General features: G+C 37.5%; 2 protein-coding genes across 16 annotated transcripts in view; one reads left to right on the top strand and one right to left on the bottom strand.

Annotated features, from left to right (window-relative positions):
* Positions 1-21,880, top strand: part of LOC133835590 (synapse-associated protein of 47 kDa) — a 36,335-nt gene that overhangs the window by 8,004 nt on the left and 6,451 nt on the right. For 4 of the 15 annotated variants that reach the window (XM_062265585.1, XM_062265590.1, XM_062265586.1 and 1 more), the window contains exons 3-9: positions 6,342-6,389; positions 16,050-16,283; positions 19,294-19,391; positions 19,807-19,907; positions 19,969-20,243; positions 20,310-20,428; positions 21,376-21,693. In XM_062265585.1, the coding sequence (XP_062121569.1) occupies positions 6,342-6,389; positions 16,050-16,283; positions 19,294-19,391; positions 19,807-19,907; positions 19,969-20,243; positions 20,310-20,428; positions 21,376-21,693 (1,193 nt within the window). The remainder of the gene's footprint in view (positions 1-6,341; positions 6,390-16,049; positions 16,284-19,293; positions 19,392-19,806; positions 19,908-19,968; positions 20,244-20,309; positions 20,429-21,375; positions 21,694-21,880) is intronic. The other 11 variants (XR_009893610.1, XM_062265595.1, XM_062265596.1 and 8 more) reach the window with 8 other exon arrangements.
* LOC133838211 (E3 ubiquitin ligase TRIM40) lies at positions 14,228-14,730 on the bottom strand. The gene is made up of 2 exons (XM_062269225.1): positions 14,452-14,730; positions 14,228-14,399 (listed from the first exon to the last, which is right to left on the bottom strand). Exons 1-2 carry the CDS (start codon positions 14,614-14,616, stop codon positions 14,358-14,360), a joined length of 207 nt encoding a protein of 68 aa, XP_062125209.1. The 5' UTR covers positions 14,617-14,730; the 3' UTR covers positions 14,228-14,357.

Genomic DNA, 21,880 nt, shown 5'->3' with positions numbered 1-21,880 from the left:
TTGTATTTGTAACTGTGTTGGTGTTGAGACAATGCACGCACACACATAAAAACTGGCTTCCAAAATGCTACAAAGTAGCAAATTACGCCGTATCGTAAAAGTGCTGCAGCTACGTGTTTTGTTTGCCTTTTGCCTTTGTGCTCTACTTTAACTTCAACTTCTGGCTTTGACTCTAACTCTTACTCTGATGGTGACAAGCGCGAGGAAAGGCGACATTTTATTTATGTTTCCATGCTGAAATACTAGGAGTTTTTGGCAAAAGTAAAGTGCATGAAACTGACGAGGAAACAAAACTTTTGAGTCCCGCTTTCGAGAAATTCTAGCGGATAATAAAATGTAATCCCAAAACTATTATTTGTTGTGAATATTGTTTATTTAAATTGGACTCTTTAAAAAGTGTGATAGATAAAAATCTATTCTATTCCTATTACACAGAATTGATATCGTATTTAGTAGTTAAAGAGATTGTAATTGATTAAAATTAAGCGATTTTAATTTTTAATTAGATTCAATTCAAAATTATCATTACTAAAGTATACTTTTTATTAACTTAACAAAAATATAATTACCCGCACTTTATAATTGCTGGTAATTCCTTAATAATAATAATAATAATAATAAAACTTAACAAAAATATAAATATAAAGTCCCAATTTTCAAACAGATTTTCTTATAAAAAGCTTGGTAGATGTAATAAAAGAAAAATAATATCTTATATCTCAACAGCATCAAATAAAATAATATAAATTACTAAAAACTATATATTAAATTACAGTTCTCTATAAATATATTAATGAATATCTTAAATATTTACGGATTGAAGTGAAGTGCCACCGAAATTAATATATTAAATTAAAACTCTTAAAAAATGTAGTAAATTCTAACACTTCGAATTAATCTTAAAGTCGTTAAAAGTAACTCGCTTTAAAAATTGATTGAGATTTTCAATTTGCTATCTGAATAAGTATTTATATGTACAGTATTTGCATATGTAATCGCATCATCCAAAAGTTACTACATGCTCGCATGTGTTTTATGTGTACTCAGCTAATTTTTCACATCTATTTTGCCGAGATTAGAATAATAGACATACACTCTTTACCAAAAAAAGCAGACACACACACAAAGCGTTGCGTTCAAGCGAAAACTGCCAGTCATTGTTATAGAAAGGTTTCAGTAAATAATCCAACTCAACTCAACCCACCCAACGAAGCTTCCAACTCATCTATGTTATGTGCCAAGAGGCAGCCAAACGGAATACTTAAAAATTAACATAAAACTCGCACGCTCTATAAAATGCCAAATTGCGTTTGATAAGCGCGCACTCACTAAAATTTTGAAATTATTATTCAGATGATGGAGGAAGAGTGAGAAGGAAGGATGAAGATGAGATTGAGGGGGGCGGGGTTAGGGCTTTGGGTCTGCTGGGGTTCTATTTGCATAGCGTTAATGGCTGCTGACTGCCTCTAAAAGCCAGCAGTTGCTGCTCATGTGTTGTAGCTGTCAGCTGGTGGTTGATGGCTGGGGGACGGCATAAAAAGGTCATCCCGAGTGTAAAACTCACAGCCTGAAGCTGAAGCGTAAACGTTGGCCATTTTATTATTTGCCAGCTGTTTGTGCCTTTCCAACACAAAAACGGAATAGCTAACACATTAAATGTGCGCAGCAGTTGATGGACGTTACTTGAATCGAATCAAGTTCTGTACAACGTTTAAACGTTTTAAAGATGTCGGGCACACGCTACGTATACGCGATTTTTGCCAGCGCCTTTTCTGCCTCGCTTTGTTTTTCGACATAATGCAATTCTGTGGCCACAACTGCGCATCGTCTATTGGCGTTGCAAATGTGTTTACGCTCCGAATGAAATACACGCCTAACTCAATTCCCATTCTAAATGCCGTCGGCATCGTCGGAAGGACCAAAGTCATCGTCAGGCTTCTGTTCTCTTCTGAGTGTGGCTGCTGTCCGTGCTCTGGCTGCCATCATCGTCGCCGTCGTCGTCGTCGTTGGCAATTTAATTTGCTGTTCCGCGCCCGTCACTAACGTGCGCAATTAATTCCGTCAACAACAGGCAGCCAAAGGAGCAGGACAACACCTTCCGGCCATGTTGTCTCCTCGTTTTTGTTTTTTCACTTTCTGCATGCGCAATTTGCAATTTTATGTTTACACCAAATATACAACGCAATTCCCTGTGTGAGTGTAGCAACTCTTTTTCTAATTCTTTGGTCCCTTCTCTTTGGATGCCTCGCGTTTAATCTAATTGTTATGTTTTCGATATTTTTTGGTGACCTTTTCAGTTGTGGTTCGCATAACTTTTAATGACATCGCCTTCAGTATCCTGTATCCCTTTTTGCCTTTTAGATGGTAATCAAGTTTAAGCTTAAATTGAAAAGCGAAACACGACACTTTTCAAGGAGTTTGCGACACTCAAGCAGCATTCTAAAAGTAAATTGAACTTGATTATTGCCAGTCGACAGTCGATTTTTTTTACGATGCTTGCAATGCAGTTGAGTCGTGTTGTCATCTAAATAAAATTCTTCTATACGCTAACGAAAAGTTCCACCAAAAGAAAACTCTTTCAAATAAATTCAGTTTTCTGCAAATGCTTTTAGCTGAATCAAATTGAGTGTGCTCTTAAAATATACCAAATTAAAATACTCAAAAAATATTTCAATATACCGAAGGTTAGTTTTGGTATATCAATATTCTATTACATTCACAGTGTACAAAATATACCATACATATGTATGCAACATACCATCTGAAATAACTTCTAAAATTTGTATCAAATCACAACCAAATTTTTCTGTCTGATACATAAATTTCCTGCCTTCTACAGCGGCTATAAATATGCATTAAGAATCGTATTATTATTGTCACTTATTTGTTTATATACTGAATCGGTATGCTTACAAATCTCAACTTTTTAGAATGTGCTTCTTACTAAACATAATGGCAAAGAGTTCCTAATTGCTTTGGGCTAAAGTGTGCATGCCAAGCAGAAGTTTTAGTATACTATGCATATATGTATGCCCAACAAATAAATCTGTCTGTTTTTCTATTACATTATTTAAATCTGAGTATTTAATTTTTGGTCTAAGCGAACTTGCACGCTTTGCCGAATCCCCTGAGGCTCGTTACCTGTGCTTATGCCGACCACACAAACTACAAACAACCTCTTGAATTATTAGGGGCAAACTTGTTGTCGTTTTGGGGCTGATCTGACTTCTGACTTGGCTTGGCTTGACTGGACTTGAGTGCAGTTGGCAGGCAATCAGGAAACTGCAAACCTTTGTCGATTTACTTGCTGCTAGAATATGTATTTTCAAGAAACTTATTAAACTTTCATGCTGGCAAAAATGCTTAAGGGCAGCTCCGCGTCCCGTGCCTCACAACAAGATTCTGCATGACCTTTCACCTTGTCTAAAAATAGCTGTCACAGCCCGAAAAAAGACATGCTAACTCCTTGACTATATGGCACTATCTATACACGGTCATGTCTGAGCCACCAAACATTTTATGGCCAATACAATTTCCGCCTCGAGTCACTTCCTGCTCGCTTTTGGCTTATGACAGACGTGGGTGCCATTTGTGTTGCCCGAATGAACGAGCAACAACACACAGCAAACGTTTCCTTTTTGGCAACACTCCCAGCACTTTATGCCTGCCTGGGGAGTGGCTAAAGATGTTGACTCATAAACAAGGTGACAAGATGTTCACATCGCATCATCAAAAAAACAAAATGTTTCCCAATTAAATCGTTAAAGTCAACACTTGATGGCGATACAAACATAAAGTTAAACATATTGTAATTGAATGAATAATTATGATTGTTATTTAAAGTGCAATACGCGTTTCTAATCAAGAATCTTTTCATTGCCATTGGCATGCGAATACGAAGGCAAAAGCAAAAGCATTTCTTAATTAAATACCTCGTTGCATCAAAGTCAAATCAATTGAAAGGCGCTATTCCAGCAGCTGTGCATCCTTCATTAAGCTGCTTGCCGCACACGCAGGTGCATGCCACGTCTCTTGATTATTCCCAGTCATGACAGAGGCCTTAGTTCGATGGCTGAGCGAATGACGAACGAACTAACGGACTGAGTGACTGACTGACTGGCGATGCTTGGCTCTGGGTCTGTTAATTGAAAATTGCAAGCCAACAGCAGCTGCTTTAGCATCTGCTGCCAACTGTTTGCTTTGTAATTGAGTAATGAAATATGCGCCAACACAACACACAAACACTCTCACTCTACTACGCTCTCCTATTCCAGCCACTTGCATACCAATTAAGATAATATAGAAACTCGCAAAGGTCAAGGAGGCTGCTGCTGTTGTGCGCTCGTCATATGATCTCTGACTTTGTCCTGACAACAAACAAGCATGCAAGCGCTGTCCAAGGGTATCAAAATCGGGCTGAAATAAATTACTAAACTCTACACCCAGCAATCATTGTTTAATTGCAAATCCTTGGTCTTTGAATATGAGCTCGAATTTGATATACATAATTTTAAGTGATTGTTTACAATTGATTATTAAATTGTTCAAATAACATTTTAACGCAGCAACAAACTTGAACATATTGTGGTATATATGGGAAATAATTCAAAATAAATAAATAGAATAAAAGTTGTTTTGTTTGCCATTGATATGCGTTATAAAGTAAAGTTGTGTGTTGTTGATTCAACTGATTGGATGCGCTCGTTGTGTCTAATCCTATTTATTTTCACTTGCCACTCGACAGTCTAATCCAATCATCATTATCACATCACAGCGCTGTCAGTGGCATATGTTTTGTAGAGTGCTTAAGTCAATATGACTCAAAATGCCAACGAAACCAAAAACAACAATAGCTGTAAGAAAATCCCCTTTGAAAATTGTGTGTATAAAGTTGTATGTCAGCTGCATACATTGCGTATACTTAATTAGCCTTACAAAGAACACCATCATTATATTGCAAATACCGCGTCCTTCGTTAGCTCGAAAGCACGTCTGAGTGGGTCGGGGGAGGAGTGAGGGAGTGAGTTAATTAAATAAAATTTTCTAGTGTTTGTTCCGGCAGTGTGTGCGTGTGTGTATGTATGTGTGTGCGGCATCATTTGGCATAAATTGTACAAGTCCTTGGGATTTTTGTACTATTTTTTGCACTATGTACTTGTCGGATCCTTGAGTCAACATAGAATTTAATTTGCTTTACTTTGTTGTTGACGGTCGGTCGGGACGTTCGTTGCTTTGTTGCAGCCTGCGCTCCGCCCCGCCCCGCCCTTCGTGTTTTATTTCAATGCTTTATCACAGGAGGACGAGTAAGGACTCGGGGCATCAGACATCAGACATAGCGCATGCATTGGGGTCAAGGTCAACACGATTTACATTTCAATTTGCAGCTCTCGACACTCCACACTCGACTGCAATTTTATTCCATCTTTCCCCATTTGCACCTTTCGCTCGCTCTTCTCTCTCTCTCTATCTCTCTTTTGCCGTTCGTTTTGGTTCTGTTATTCCTGTCAATTGATTGGGAAAACAGTAAATCCGATACAATGTGGCAATGTCCTTGCAGGCAAATTGATTCAATAAATTCCGATAAAAACAAAATTAAAACACTTTAAGGTCGCATTTATATTGCTGTAGAGAATCGCATTAATTTTGATTTATGTTTTGTTCCCAGCAAGATTTATGCGTTGTTCGGTTTTATTTTTTGTGGACCCAACGTCACACCAGACCCTTGTTGATGATATCCTTAGCGTTGCGTGTGAACTTTGAACTTTCACTAGTGTGCAGAAACAATCAAGTTCCGTTCACTCGCTTTCATGTTGAGCTGCCGTTTAACATCATTTCGCTTTTTGTAATCATATCTCTAGACTTAATTAAAAGGCATTCATTCAACAGCACGCCCCTTTTTGGAGTGAGAGAAAGGGTTAAGTCCGGTCCGCTTTCGTTCGCTTTGGTCCGGTCATTAGGCCAGCCTTTCTTGGCCCCAATTGCCGCCTTCTCTAACGTAAAATGTCTAATTAATTTCTTAACATTTCCATCGCATACGATACAAATCTTCATTAATTCAAAAATGTGTTTTTTCTTTGCAGGTAAATACGATGGCAAAACTCGATACGTTCTGCAAAATGTTGAAGGTCAAAAATGTTAGAAATGTTAAAACCTGTGATAATCGTATGTAAATTTCAAATCGGTGCACATGATTAGCTGCATTTAAATTGTTTCATTTAATATTCATTTATTTCGGTTAATGTACTTAGTTTTTTTTATTGAATTTCAAAGTTCCTTCTTAAATTGTTTTGAGTTCAAATTTATTTGATTATTATTTTTGTATTTTAAATATATTCTTTTAGCATTCCCAAATCAACTTCCATGGTAGATTCATTTGTCAGCGAAGCCACGTAAGTTTTGCATTTACATTTTTATTTCCTTTACTTTATTTAAATAAATTTAATTTATTTCACATTTTGCACATACTTTTGCATATTTTATAATTTAATTGCAACCAGCTTGATTGCAAATAAATGTAAATAGTTATTTTAACTCAAGCAGCACTCAAACGAAGTTGGAACTTTCAACTTGTTGGCTTTAGCTCGTAAAATCAGCAATGCAATCAAATGTACATCAAACTGAACTATCAAGCGAAAGGTGGAAAAACTCTTGAGCTCATAAACCTAGCCACGCCTCCGGGCAGGGCACTTAAGCCGCTAAATGGCAAAAAAGCAGAGCAAAGCAGCAGGGAAAAAAAAAGAATTCTCGGTGCTATAATTGTAGGAAAAGTCAAATAAAAACCTACAGCTTAGGGACCCGCGTCCCGATGGCTTTTTGAAACTTTAATTGCGCCAAAGTGCTTGTGAGTGTAAATGCCACGCCCACATCGCACACACACACTAACACACAACCCATTTACACTCGCACACATGTCAGATGTAGCATGAAGAGTTGCGCAACGTAATCGCTTGCCTTGTGGCAACGCGACGAGACGCGACGCGGCGGCATATGCAACAAGATTTTTGTAATGACACTTCGGACGCTGGGTCGCCCTTTGGGCGTTGTGTAATTTACGGCAGGACAGGACTCTGCCAAGGACTGCTGTAATTATATGCCAAGCAAGGACTCGCAGCGGGTCAGACAGACGCAAAGGCAGGCAAAAAATGGCAATACAAGTGATTTCTGGGCAGGACACCCTCAACGCCCCCACGTGTTGAGCATTATATTGCCATTGGCATTTGGCATTGGCATTGCCATCTTTTCTTCCTTTTTGTTTCGTATTTTGTTTTTTGTTTTCGGAGGACCAGCAAGGAAGTGTTGGGGTTTCGCAAATTCATCGGCTATTCATTTCAAGATAATTCATCTCAATCAGCTTAAATATTATGCTAAATATTTCATTTGCCACTTTTTTTTGTTTTTTTGTTGGGTTCGCCCTTTGTCCTGACTTCCTTAATTAATGCGCATAAAATCCCCGACAATTTTGCACCTTTGTTTTTTTTTTGGTCTCTTCTTTTATTATGAGCACGCAAACACATCCTTTCCGGCTCGTGGTGTTTGGTCCTTGTGACGACCTGTGTTTGATTGAGTGCGGCTGCCATGGCAACAGTGCTGATTGTTTATCATGCAAAGATTTGTCATCGTCACATACACTGCTTTAAAGGCTCACATTAACTTGTCGCAATATTCGCAGTTCATAGATAACTATCATATCATACAATTTATCCTTTAACAAGAGAGTACTTATGTTTATTCAAGGTATTTTATGTATTCCAAATGAACAAATTAACAAATGATTAAGTGTAGCAGTAAAGTATTTAAATTGTTAGTACTTACTTTGACTTTAACAATTAAATATTTCTTTCTCTTAAAAATTAAATAAACGAAGCAAGTATTTACAAATTGTGAATTTCAACTTTGTAATCTAAAAACTCTGCTCTTTATTCCGTCTCAACTAAATAGCTCATTGAATTGAATCACATCACATCTTATTCATGAGTGATTCTTCTTTACAATAGTATTCAATCTGAACTGCCTAAAAGCCCAATAATATTGGGTGTTATTTATGCGAAGGCAGACAATCAACTTGCTTGCTCCATCAGTCTGACATATTACACAAGATATTAGAGCAACACACGCACAACAAATCACAATGGGTATCAACTGTTGTTAATGCGATTTATGTTTGAGATCTGCCTAGTCCGTGGCACATCATTACAGAGCAGAGTAAACCGCAGAGAGTTGTAGAGAGGAAGGCGGGTATGGGATCAAAATAAAATTAAGTATACGACAGAGGAAACAAGCGAAAGAGAGAGGCCTATGATGTCTGTTTATGTATAGGGAATTTATGCACTCGTTTGTTGTGTGTGCTGCTCCGGTAAATGTCAGAAGTTTTAAGCCACAATAACAGCGCACACAGGCGCACATTAGTTACAAAACGAGGACCTTTCAGGCACAAAGGACTCGGCTGTCGCCTGTCATTGGCACGCAACATTTGCAGTTGGCTTTTGATATTTTTAGACATTTGTGCAAATTTCAGTTGTCCGTGTATGTGTGTGAGTGTGAGTGAGAGTGTTGTTCATGCCAAAACATCCTTTTCATAATTATATTTTGCGCTCCCCCAGACTCATTGTCGTTGTCCTGGCAAAGGATATTGTTACGTACACCCGGCCCGACGCAGCTCGGCTCAGCTCAGCTAATGTGCCATCTCAACCACAGTCGTCGCCTACGTCTGACGTAAAGCAATCACATTAAGTGGATTGTGAGGCAAAAACGGCGGCACCTAAAAAGTGGCTGCACAAAAAAGTGAGAGATGTGTGTGTGTTTTTGTGTGTGTGTGTGGGAGTCGCTGTGTTGTGCCCACTTCAATTATTGCCAGGTGGCTGCTGTGTGTAGTGTGTGAGTGTGGGTGTCGTTAACAGTTATGCTGTGGATTTAGATACATAAAAAGCTTAGCATTTGCTGAATGATTACGACCACCTTGGGCCACAACTAACTGACTTGTGTGCGACTCGGTGACACGACTAAGATCTTTTAAACTAGGCTAACAGCCTTATGGACCTGTCGCTGCTTAATGGTTATAAAGATGACGGGATTAGTGGGTCGCCATTAAGTTGTTTAGTCGTGTCAGAAAATGTGTGGATAAATAGCAGATTCGAATTTTATACAGAGAAACTTGCGTCACTTGAGGCAGTCTTCATTATTCGAATTTTATTCGTCTTCTCTACAGCAGCAAACTTCTTCCTTTATTGATCTTTAAGTGTTAACAAAAATCTGCTGCAATTCGGGGGCATAATTCGCTGTGACCCTTGACATACGGATCATGAGAGCATAATTGGCTGGCAACTTTAGCAAGAAACTCCCCTTCAAGCACTCGTAAATTTGTGAGAGGGGAGAAGGCAGCTTCCATGCGATAAATAATGGCAGCGAGCTTGACTTTGCTTGAATCCCAGCCATATACGAGCATATTTTATTGCATACTTTTAGGCAAAGGCACATAAAAGTGAAAATAATTGAAAATAAGTAAGTCGGAACGCACGACCATAAAAAAGTGGCATCAAGTGCCTGCGAAAATATTAAAAACGAGACAGCAGGAGAAAACAATAACAAGACTTAAATAAAACATAATGAATGAAAATAGAAATCATCAAACCCTGAACGAAAAGTCAAAGTCAAATGTCCTGCTACGTGTATGACCAGCAAACAAAAGAGCAGAGAAAAGGGCATAATTCTTGTTTATTTCGTTTACGACTATGCAGGCGTTAAATGTCCCATTCATATATTATTAATAGCTTCACAGGGTCATAATAGATATACATACATTTGTCGACTGGCACGTCGTCCCTTTTGGCAAACGCGCCTGTGGCTTTCGCCCTGTTTACTTTGGGCCCACATAATGCCAGAGGAGGAGAAAGATCTTTCTCTCTCTCCTTGGATCCTTCTCTGCTGTCTGTCTTTTCAGCAGCTGTTTACCTGCTTGCTGGTAATTTGTCAAATGTGGATTTTTCCATTCTTTTTTTCATTTCCTCGGCTGGCTGTTGCGCCTTTGTGTGAGCGCGTACAACCTGCGAGGGCTGCTCAAGACTAAGCCCATCTATCACATGTCTTATAGATGGGTTATTTATAGAGTGATATGCAACATATTAAGCAGTATTTAGTTAACATCGAAAGTGGCTTTAAGTTGTCTTTAAAGGCTCGCTCAAAATATCTTCGGGAATTCTAAACCCATCCATCACATTTCCTATAAAACGGGCATTTAAAAGGCGATATGGATCATATTAAGCAACACTCGAAAGTGGCTTGGAGCTGTCTTTAAAGGCTATGCAAAATCACAAGTCTCGTTCGAAATATATTCGGGAATTCGTTTCGCAAATTATTCCAGGGTTCTGCATAGCTAATGGAGTCCATGTCAATGGCATTGCTTACTTTTGTTGCCTGACTCGTGAGTCCTTGCAAAAGGCGTCCCCTGCTGAGATCTGCGCTGTGCTGTTCTGTGCCAGCGTCACCTGCTTGCCTGTGGGATGCGTGTTATTTTTCTGCTTTATTTACGCATTTAGCGTTATTTTTCTGCGTAAACGTAATAAATTTCCTTTAACGTTATCTCAAATATGTTGACTTCGGATGGTCGGGGGTGCGTCTGTTTGTTTGTTTGTTTTCCGTTGCCTTTGCTGCTCGCGTGTGTGTGTGGATACATTTTAGAGGCTTAGTGTGTGGCAGCAGCAGCGGGTGTTCGTTGGGTTTGCTGCTCCTTAGCTTTAGGGGCGCTTTACCTTAAAATTACGTGTCTTGCCCGCCTCAACCAGCCAGACAGCCAGACACTGAACCAACCAAGCAGCTAAATCTCGGTTCAGCAATGCAATCCAATTAAAGCAGCAGCTCACGCATGCCACTCGACGCAGACTCAATTAAAAACTACGCTTGCAACTCCCACTTCCATTTGCGTTCTTTTTATCCCACTTGCAACGTGAAGCCATAAAATTGCGATAAGCAATCAGGCAGATCGCCTGCACAAAAAAAATACCCATCTAAAATGCAATGCAATTTGCGCATCGCTGCATACGCGGCACAGTGGGGACAAACAACGTCGAAGGGGGAGCAAGAGAGAGAGAAAATTACGTTATCCTGCAGAGTCCTCTTTAACCATATGGTTAGCAATGTAGTGCGCTTGACTTTGTCATGACTTTTACCATCAGCATAAAAATAAAGATTCTTATTTGTTTTAAATGGTAAATCAATCAGGCAACCTCATTCCTCTCTCTCTCTTTCTCTCTTTAACAATTATATCTGCTATTCAATTCGATGCTATATAGTATGTGTTCCCCATTATCTTTATCGTTAGCATCTCTTTTCAATGGGTATTCAGTTATTCGTGTCATTGGAAATGAGTCCATTGGCAGACGGAGAGACATTGATGCACTACTGCAGCTCAACATTTCTTTTGTCGAGCAAGAAGGCCATAATTAATTTTTCATTGTTTACCCACAGATTGAGGACGCTTTAATTATGCAACAGAACTTTGCAGGGATTTCATAAATAACAAGGCCAATACAGTTAGAACAATGCGCACTTTCATCTCCAAACTCAAAGAATGCAATACTATATATTTCATATCTGCATAGAATGCCAGGATTTAATAATTTCCAAAATTTCGAGTGTGCTCGACTGTGAGTTTCCCACTACCTATTGTGAATAAAAGGAAAACATATTCATACCACGAACTATATTTGGTATATTGGTATATTAAACACAAAATATGCCGTAGGATGTAAAATATACCAGATTGTTCCCTAAACTAAATAGGAGCCGTAGTAATTAGGAGTTATGCAATCAAATTTTCAGGAATCATAAAAACTATAGTTATTATTGTATGTACCAAAAGTCACTCTAGCTTCAAAATTGTGTTATTCGATGGTCAGAGTCAGAAGTGGGCGTTGCAAACATTTTAAACAAACTTGATCTGTGTGCATACATAACAAGTGGTTTGAGAGAAATGTTATCGCAATTTCTTATAATTTCTGAGATCAAGGTGTTCAGACAGACGGACAGACAGACTGAAAGACATGGCCATATTGCCTATTGACGCTAATTATAAATATATGTATATACTTTATAAGGTCGGAGTTGTCTCCTTTTGCATGTTACCAACATTTCCTGGAGGCACAAAGTTATAATACCCTTCTACTCTATGGGTAACTGGTAAAAAAAGAAGACAGTGACACTTCTCCCAAACTTCCATGGTCGGAAAAAAAGTCGCTGTCATTTGCAACTTTTTCGCTCAAATTAGCTGCTCAAACTGTTGCCAACTTTTATCAATATTTTATACCAGACACTGGTATAGTATGTAGTATAATTTATGTGGTGTTTAATTGTGGTTTCTTGCAATTGTATGCCTTAATTTTGCAGCCACTCCGTAAATATTGGCTTTCCACCTTCTTCGCTTGCCCTGGCTTAAAGTAAACTCATTTGGCATTATTGTCTAAAACCCATATTTGGTTTGACTTCAGTGTATGTGTGGGTCTCAATTTTTACTCTTGTTTTCCGCAGAACGCCAGGCTAAACTTTTATAATTAAAACTTTTCACTGCAATGTGAGAGAAAAGCAAAAACCAAAAGCCAAAAAAAAATGTCTGTCGATATGAATTGTTCAACAGAATACGCGTAATATTTCCCCTGGCTTTAAAATATCTTTGGAACATGGAAATGAAAAGCCGAAACTCATGTTTGCCCTCGGGAAATTTTATCAGGTTGCCGCCGCAGCAAACAATGTGAAAAGTGAAAGCAAATAACATTCCGGCAAGGGTACAATTTGACATTTTAGTAGTAGCAAATAGAAAACAAACATAATTTACGGCCAATTGGTAAGATATCTCTGATATTTTGCAAAAGGAATACAAAATGTGCAAAATATCATTATCGCAAAGCCTGCATAAAAATGTTAATGCCAATTTGTTGGCTGTCAGCCACTTTTATCTGCCTTTCCCCGGACACAGCTTTAAGTGCAGCATAGAGCTCGGGGATGTGCTTTAAGTATGCCACTTATCAGGCTCTGTCCAGAGCAAATGCGAGTGCTGGATAGACGCCGTCTAAGTCCTAGGCGACCCATAAATAAACACTGTTGCCGCCTTGACAGCCGAGCAAAATTGCGTAAAGACAACGCTTGCCAGCCGAAAAACGCATAAATCACATCAAAAATGGAAGGAAGACCCAGCATTGGATGAGATGAGGAAAATGCTAATCATAGTTGTAGGCTGCAAAAGCAAACTAATTAAGAGTAGAGCGTGCAACATGGCGTATGCGCATTTAATAATTAAATTCACCGAAGGCCATTAGAGTGTAGTACAACAAACAAAGAGTGAGAGTGGAAATGGAAATAGGTAATTGAATAAATAATGCAATGCAATGAAATCAGGTTGCATCAATTTATGACCACTTTTTGTCCAATTGAGTTTAGTCCTTGCAGCATTCACTTTACGTCTGGCTCGCGTTATGTGCAAGTCCTCGCCTCATCATAATGCAGCGCCTTCTTTAACCTTGCCCTGTCAATTCGCCAATAAAGCATAATAAAATGGAACGTCAGCTAGGCTACAATCCAGCAAAATAGCAAAGTAGAGAGAAAAAAATAAATATCCTTGCTTGTCAATTTTATTTCAATTCCTTCTCCCTTCGAGCGGTCTAACGTGTGCCGTCGTGCATCATCATTTCACATGCACAAAGCCAGGGGCGTGTGGGCGTGGTCTTGGTCTTGTGGGCACGTCAACGTTGTCGTAGTAGATTCTTTTTTCTTTGTCCTCACTGCCGCAGGCCAAACACTCAATATTTCAATATGCTTGGCCGGGCTTGCACTGCATGTGCACAGCACTGAGAATGCAATCACATCGATTGTGCTCGCATTGTTCTTCTCCATCCGATTGTTGTTGCCGCCTCACTGGCGCTGGCTTTGATGATGTGTCCAGGCATCAGTCATCGGATTTACAGTCAACTTAACTTAAGGCCAGTTAATCCCAAAATGTCCCGTCAATTTGCTCAACTTGTTGTGCATACAATAATATTATAGAAACTCCCGTGAGGTGTCAATAAAATCAACTGGTTTTATGCTTTTCTTTAAAGGATTTAAATGCATTACACTATATGATTAAAGCTATGAAATGCAAACCTACCTTTATTGGTTTGAATGGTCAGTATTCCAAATTAAAGTGTAAGAAATGTAAAGCACTTATTTACTTATACATCTTGAATGAAATTGTCTGTCTGTTTTTCTTTTCTTTTTTGTTTTAAGCGCTTTTTCGCCAAGTGCAATTTAAAAAAATAACAGGAAATTCCAATAAATCCAAAAATGTAACATTAACGAAACGAAACAACAAAATTTGAGAAGCTGCGATCTTATTAATTCAAAAACACTATTCTTATGGCCCCGTAACTTTCTCGCTGTGTAGAGTTTAAGTTAATACAAAATTGATGAATTGCAAATTATACTTACAATGTAATACTCGAAGGGGGCACGACACATAGGGCAAGTCTTGACGTCGCTAATCGCGTAATAGTCTTTGAGGCAATTCTTGCAGAATGTGTGCTTGCATCGAATGCTCACAATGCGCCGCTTGCGGCACAAACAGATTGGACAAACATCAGAATCCGCGTTCATTTTTATGATTACGAATACAAATTTTCGAAAGCTCAAAATATTTTTTATATTTTTTTTGTTTTGTTGGAAAGTATTTCATGTACTTTGAAAGATGGAAGTCAATCATTCAGACTGTTCTGTCATGGCTATCTATGTTGTATATTTGAATTTTTGTGTGTTAGGTGTTGAGTTGTTGAGCTCCGCATTTCAACGATGATTTTTTTCATTCGGTTTCACGTATCACGCATATTACGCATACGCCACGTATTACATGAGCTTGTCAGTGACATTTTATTTATGACAGTGCGAGCGCGTAACAAACGAAACGACTGCAAAAATGGGTGGATCAATAAATCGCCGACCTATGAACCAATGAAAATGGCGCACTCACGCACTAGACCTCATAAGTATAGGGTGTTACTACATTCGTGTATGACCTATAGTATGTGACCCGAATAACCAAATCGATTACGTTGCAGTATTCGAGCAAAGATTAATGTTGCCTCATAATTGAAATTCAAATTAAACGTTCAGTACTATATTATTAGAATAACTATAATGAAACTTTGGTATAGTTTTTCAAACGTAATTGTGAAAAAATTCAAAAATTTATAATAGTGGAATATAACTAACATTGATTTATATTAATATTAACTCAAGAGATTGAGGTTGAATTATTTGACTTTATATTTCGATTAGCGGCCACTCACATTATTCACACCGTAAAGAGAAACGAGCAAAAAATGTGTGACCATATAAATTATTTAAGGGATTTTTCTAATGATGACACATCGATTACATTAGAGATGTAAAATAGTATGCCATATTCAATCTTAATATTTTCAGTTATAAATCTTTTTAAATTATATACTATTTCACTTATATAATTTTTCTTAAAAATAAGTATCATAGAACAGTTTTGTATATTTTGTTTGCAAAAGACTTGAAATTTAAAGGCTGAATGTTGCACTACACATACAACAAATACGTACAATCTGAGCAGCTGAGCAATTGCTTGCCCTTTCATTGACTCTCTCTAATAAGCACTTGTGTCTTGTGCGAGAGAGACTTTAAGTGAAATGGCATTCGAGTGTTTTGCGCATTCTTGAGATTTACTTCGATGCTTCAATGTTGTGGCACCCTGTCAATAAGTAAGTGCCATGTGCTTATGTGTAGTGGGCGTTTGTCAAGTTGATGCGTCAGTTTATTGTGTTTGACATAATACATAATACATAATACTCGCACATAATACATAATACATTCTCTACATACTAGAGTAGTCGGAGATATTATCGCCAGCCTACTTCTTCAGCATTGTCAAATTACGGCCAAAGATTGATTGTCAGTCGTGTCAGTTTGGCAGTCTGATTATTGCGCAATGTGCGCATGGATTTTTGCCACTTTATCAACTAACTTTTATTTCTTTCGTCTTTTCTGTCTTCTCTGTTCCACAGTGGATGGCTAGGAAGCGCCAAGGGTTGGTTGGGAAATGCTTCAATGCCATCGATGCCAGCAATGGCAATGCCATCGATGCCCTCGATGCCAGCGATGCCGTCGATACCATCAATTCCTGGACTACGGAAGAGCGGAGCCGCCGAGGGAGCTGAGGGTGCCGAGGGCGCTGCAGATGCCAGTGCTGCGGGTGCTGTGAGTGGTGGCGATGATGACGACAAGTCGAGGTATATTAGGTATGGGCCCCAGCTTAAGAATGACGGAATTATATACATTTCAAACGGCTACAGTGAAACTAAAAATCATAAGAGATCGCGTTTGGTATTTTTTTTTATATTTTGTATTTCTTATTTTGTTGGGTTCCTTCTCCTGTTAAATGAAAAGTTTTCGTTCAACTTTTTATGACAGTTGTGGAAGCCTTTTGTCTTATTTTGAATTAGCTCTCAACTTATACTACTTACTTTGAGGCAGCATTTGTTTGAATATTTTTCGTTCTGTTACACCCCAAAAAATACGAGCAACTTTTTCATTTTTTAAAGCAAGAACAGAAACTTGGAACAATACAATTCAAGTTTTTACACACCTCTTGCTAACACTTGACCTACTATTAGCCTACTTGAAACACGATATTTTATACAACTTATAATACTCAATATATAAATATACATTTTAAACACAAGTTACTTTAAATATATCCTATAAATACTGCCATTTAGTTAGTTTCAACTATTCACAAATTTCTCTTGAAAAGAAAACCAAACAGTTACAAGATATTTATATTTTCCATTTCTGATTTTCTTATTTAATCTTAACTCAAGTTTCTTACACACTTGTCGTGCAAATTCAAGTTTCACTCTTTAATAACTTTTCCTTAAAAAAAACTGTACAAATACAAATAATTACAAAATCACATCTAAATCTTTATACGTTTTTGTATGTATAAGTAAAAAAAGAAACCTTTAACCTAAAAAAAACAAATGACAAAAGCATAAACATAACATGAATCAAAAACAGAATTTTGTCCGTTTACAAAAAGTTGAAAAATTGACACTTTTAAGATTTAAGGTAAGTTTTCTTCTAAGTTTTGTAAAAGGACACAATTTTGAATGGATTCTAGAACGCATTTCATAAAACTCATAATCAAGTTAAATCATTGCAAAACACCATCACTTCAGTTAAACTCATGCTCTGCCAACACATGAGACCCGCTGCCCAACATTCCATTTCCCATTTCCCATACAACATTTGATAAATAAACATTTACAAATCTTTCCTCATCATTAGTTGATTCAATTCATATTTTTGATTTCGTAAGATAACGCGTTAAAATGCATTTAGTTTACAGTTCAGAAAGAAATTGTTGCCCAACTTAACTTTAACAAATGTTCAAGTATCAGATTCCATCATTATTGAGCGGCCCATCAAACAACCTGAAGGATTTAATCAAAACCACACAAATCTGGAACTATTTTGTGTCTACGCAGTAGATAAAACAGAAACAAAAACCAAAAAATCTAAAAAAATAAAAACTAATTGTTGTTACTAGTTGTTATCATATCATTTGACGGATTATTTCACAAGGATATTCTTTCCCCCTTTCCCACCTGATTTCTCTGTATTTTTGTGTGTAGCTCTTTCTGTGCCAGTTTTCTTATGCTTTACTTAATATTTTATTTTTCAAGTATGTAGCGACTGTATTCTGGTCAGTTCTTTGACAGCTCCTCTCTCCTCCTTCTCTAAAAACATTGGAAATGTGCGATCTTCTCGAGTTTATTTTCAACTCAACTCAAAATGAATTTCCTTATAAATGATACGAATATGGTGCATGTAATAGTGTGTTCTTTTTATCGTCTTTCATTTCCGTCTCATTCAGCTTATCGTTTAACGGCATCCATCATTAATTATTCATTAAATTTACCATCATTTCCATTTGCATCACAATCATGAATAATTTTCATATTAATTGTCCTTCAACTGAATATAATTACAAAAGCTATAAAAACGTGTAAATATACAAAAGCATTAATTCAACTACATATAATAATAATTAATAATCTCAACACCCTTCCAAATCATAGACCAAAGGCAATAGCTTATGATCAAATTATAAATTGAAATAATTTTGTAGCTACAAAAATATTTATTAATAGAATAAAAGTATAGATGTCACTTTTAATAGTTTCAACAGATTTCTATTAAAATATTTTTAAAATTGGAATAACATATGTGCTCACTCAATAAACATATGGGTAATTCCATAATTCCATGTCGAAAAATGTTGCGTGCATCACTACTTACACAAAAATTATTAACTGAAACTATTTAAAAAAAAAACAAGTAAGAAAGCTACAATCGAGTGTTCTCGACTATGAGATACCCGTTACTCATTTTCAATAAAACCAGAAAATATCGAAAATATACCGCTAAAATACTTAAATATATCGAAGATAATATTTGGTATATCTACATATACCACAAAGATCAAAATATACCTGATTGTCATCTAGACCAATGTATATACTAACAAGTAAAAAATCTTTAGTCGAGTTTGCTCGACTGTGAGATATCCGCTAACTATTTTGAATAAAAGCAAAATATTTCGGTATTATGCCAAATAGCATATTTGGTATGTTGACATTCACTATATTAAAGATATACTATACAGTGCACAATATACCAAATTGTCAGCCAAAGCAACTAATATTCATTTCTGTTATCTCAAAAAAATATATGTAGATGTATTAAGATCATACTTAGCTTTAATAAAATTGCTATAAGATACATATTCACTTCGAATAGTGTCGCATGCGACATTTGCGCCAAAGAATTACCCAGATCGTCCCAATATTTATTGCATAGAATTAAATTTACTTAGATTGCAGTTGCCAACTTGGTCTATGATAATATTGAATGTTATCTGAAGGGTTTTTTATTAATTTGCAACGCATGCACTTGAAATCAATATGAATATGTGAATTGCTGGAATACCTCGAATTTGAATTGGAGTTTGGTTTTGGTGTTGCATGCTGCATGTTGACTATTGTTCTCAATTGCAATATCCACACCAGATATCCAATACTATATATATATGATATTTATGTATAAATGTTTACTCTGAAAAAACTTCGCTACCCTAAAAATGACACAAGCTTATTTTTGCTCTCTTCTTCTCTCTCTCTCTCCCCGTCTCTTTCTTGCTCTGGTTATCCTCTCTCATTTGCACGCTGACGCAATTTGTAATTACAGCGCTACTGAGGGCGCCGATTCGCATCCAGCATCAGGCGGCGGCACGCCCACTGGAGATGAGGGTCAAATTGGACAGGGTAAGGGCGATGAAGTGAAAAGTACGTGTCACAGTTTGATTGGTAACAAAAAAAAGAAAAAATTACAACAATATAAATGTCGATTCAATGTCAACTGAACTAAATTGCAAATTGTCAAAGCAAAAAGTCAAAAACAATCTGAGATAAATAATAAAATAATAGAAAGCGGTGACAGGTTACTACATACATGAAATGCATTTACAACCCGTAGCAATTATACTTCCCCCAACCAAATAGTTGTATCAACTTGATATATTTGCATTATCTTCTATTTTACTTAGTCACTTAGTCTATTTATTCTCACCTCCAACAACGTTTACTTTGTAGTCTTTGCAATTTTGGTTGACTGCGTTAGTTAGATGCAACCACTTTTACTTAACATCAAATATATAATGCAACAATTTATAATAATTCGAAATCTTACTCGCTCCGACAGTTACCACAAAAGTAACTCAACAGGCCAAACATTTTGGCTCGTTCTTGTCATCGGCCATCAGCAAGGCTGGCAGCAAGATCAAGGAAACAGTCAAGGATAATGTGAGTACAACATTTGTACTTTTCCATAAGTTCATTTGATGAATTAATCCTCCATTTTCAGACCATTCTCGACTCATTCAACAAGGAGCAGGAGGCATTCATTAAGGGTCAAGGCGGCGCTGGCAATGGAGCTGCTCCCTGGATTGGCCATGCCAATGAGTCAAAGATCAAGGAGGAAATTTTGGGCTTGTCACAGGATCGTCGCAACTTTGTGCGTGCCCCGCCAGCCGGCGTGGACTTTGAGTTTAGCTATGACACCGCATATCCCACTGCCATAGCCATTATGGCCGAGGATAAGGCACTCGAAACGATGCGTTTCGAATTGGTGCCCAAGATGTGAGTAGCATGAGCATTTTCAATAAATTTTATTTGTAATTATATATCAATTTTACATCCGCGCAGCATCACTGAGGAGAACTTCTGGAGGAATTATTTCTATCGCGTCTCACTAATCATTCAGGCCGCCGAGCTTGGCACTTTGGGCGCTGATGGTGTGGGCCAGGCTTCCAGCGGTGAAGATGGTAAGTTCGTTGTCATTGATTCCCCTGCAGCAGCAGCAGCATCAGCTTTCACAGCTTTCACACCGAAGACCCAAGAAAACATTCCATAATTGAGACGCGTTGCCGTTGAAACGCGTGAAAGCGGCCAAGTTTATGATTTCCTTGCGCTTGCCACTTCAGTATCTTTCTCTCTGTAAACTGTCTAGCTCTCTCTCTCTCTCTCTATCTCTATCTCTGTCTCTACCTTGCAATCTCTATCTCTCACATACAAACACTCGCTACTCGCGCGCTCTTTAACTTAAAACAGTCTATCAATCTCTATTAACCTCTCTATCTTAAGTCTAAGTTTTCATTTATGATTTCGATACCAATTTTCTTTTCACACACACGCGCCTGTTCTCCTTATGATTTACGATTCTCAACTAGTTCTACTTGGGGACACGCCTCCCTTTTAGTTCTTTTCATTTTTAGTTATCTCGTTCTACTAACTAACTTTCGGCTAGCGTCTGTATTACACCGCCTTAAAGTAAATGCTCTGAACCTTAAGTTTCGGTTTTGTGTTCTCCTCAGTTCCAATTCAGTTTCAGTTATGGTTATGAGTTGTGATTGTCCTTCAGCTGCACCGGCTTTTGTCGCCTGGGCCACCGATCAGATTCCTAATTTTGTTTAGTTTTTAGTATCGTTTCGGTTCTCATTTTCTCATAATCGTTTCGCTCGTCTCTTCACCTCGTCGCGTATTTAAGATCCTCTCGAAGTCAATAATCAAAAATCGCCTTTCAAACGCCCCTTTCACATCGTATCCCTTTTTTATGTTGATTATCTAAAATTACCTTTTTTATTTCTTAATTTTTCTTTTCATGTATCTTATAATAATTTGAAACACCAAATTTAAACAACAAAAAAATGTACAATAAATATAAATATGTTGCACATGACTCAAACTTAAAAAAAACATCGAATGAAATCAGCCAAAATTCAGGCAGATAATGCAAAGATTGACAAAAAGTCTGGCACAGTTGTCCAAAGTGAGACAAGCAATGAAACTAAACAAGCGGCCCAAGGAGGCGCTGTCTTTGACCAGCCAAAGCCTGTCATTGAGATTAAGGCGGCCGAAGAGCTTAAAGAGAGTGACAAGAAAAGTCTCTCAACAAAAATCTCCGAGTCCGAGTTCGTTTCAGATGAATTTCAAACATCAAACGAAACCGATTTGGCTGAAATAAAAGATGGTATGCGCAAATTGGGCATTGACAGCATGACCCAACAGGCGCTTGCCAGCAACAACGATGGTAAGAGGTTTTAGTTTGCAAATTAGATTATTATTTCCCTAAGTTAATTGTAACATACAATTTGATTTCGTTTTTTTGTTTGTTTTTACTAAGCTCCTTAAACTACTCTGTTGTATGCCTCAATAATTGGATTACTCAAATCAAATACACATTTATTCAAGAATTATAATCCCTTGATAATTCTCAA

This window comes from Drosophila sulfurigaster, chromosome 2R, assembly GCF_023558435.1.
Source record: "Drosophila sulfurigaster albostrigata strain 15112-1811.04 chromosome 2R, ASM2355843v2, whole genome shotgun sequence".
NCBI lineage: Eukaryota > Metazoa > Arthropoda > Insecta > Diptera > Drosophilidae > Drosophila > Drosophila sulfurigaster.
Note: the sequence above shows the minus strand (reverse complement) of the source record. Positions and strands in the feature narration are given on the sequence as shown.

Excerpts from the sequence above, each read along its gene's own strand:
- LOC133838211 (XM_062269225.1), bottom strand. The coding sequence starts at position 14,616 with ATGAACGCGGATTCTGATGTTTGTCCAATCTGTTTGTGCCGCAAGCGG. Across the intron at positions 14,400-14,451 it reads CCCCCTTCGAGTATTACATT|CGAGAAAGTTACGGGGCCAT; the intron begins GTAAGTATAATT and ends AACTCTACACAG.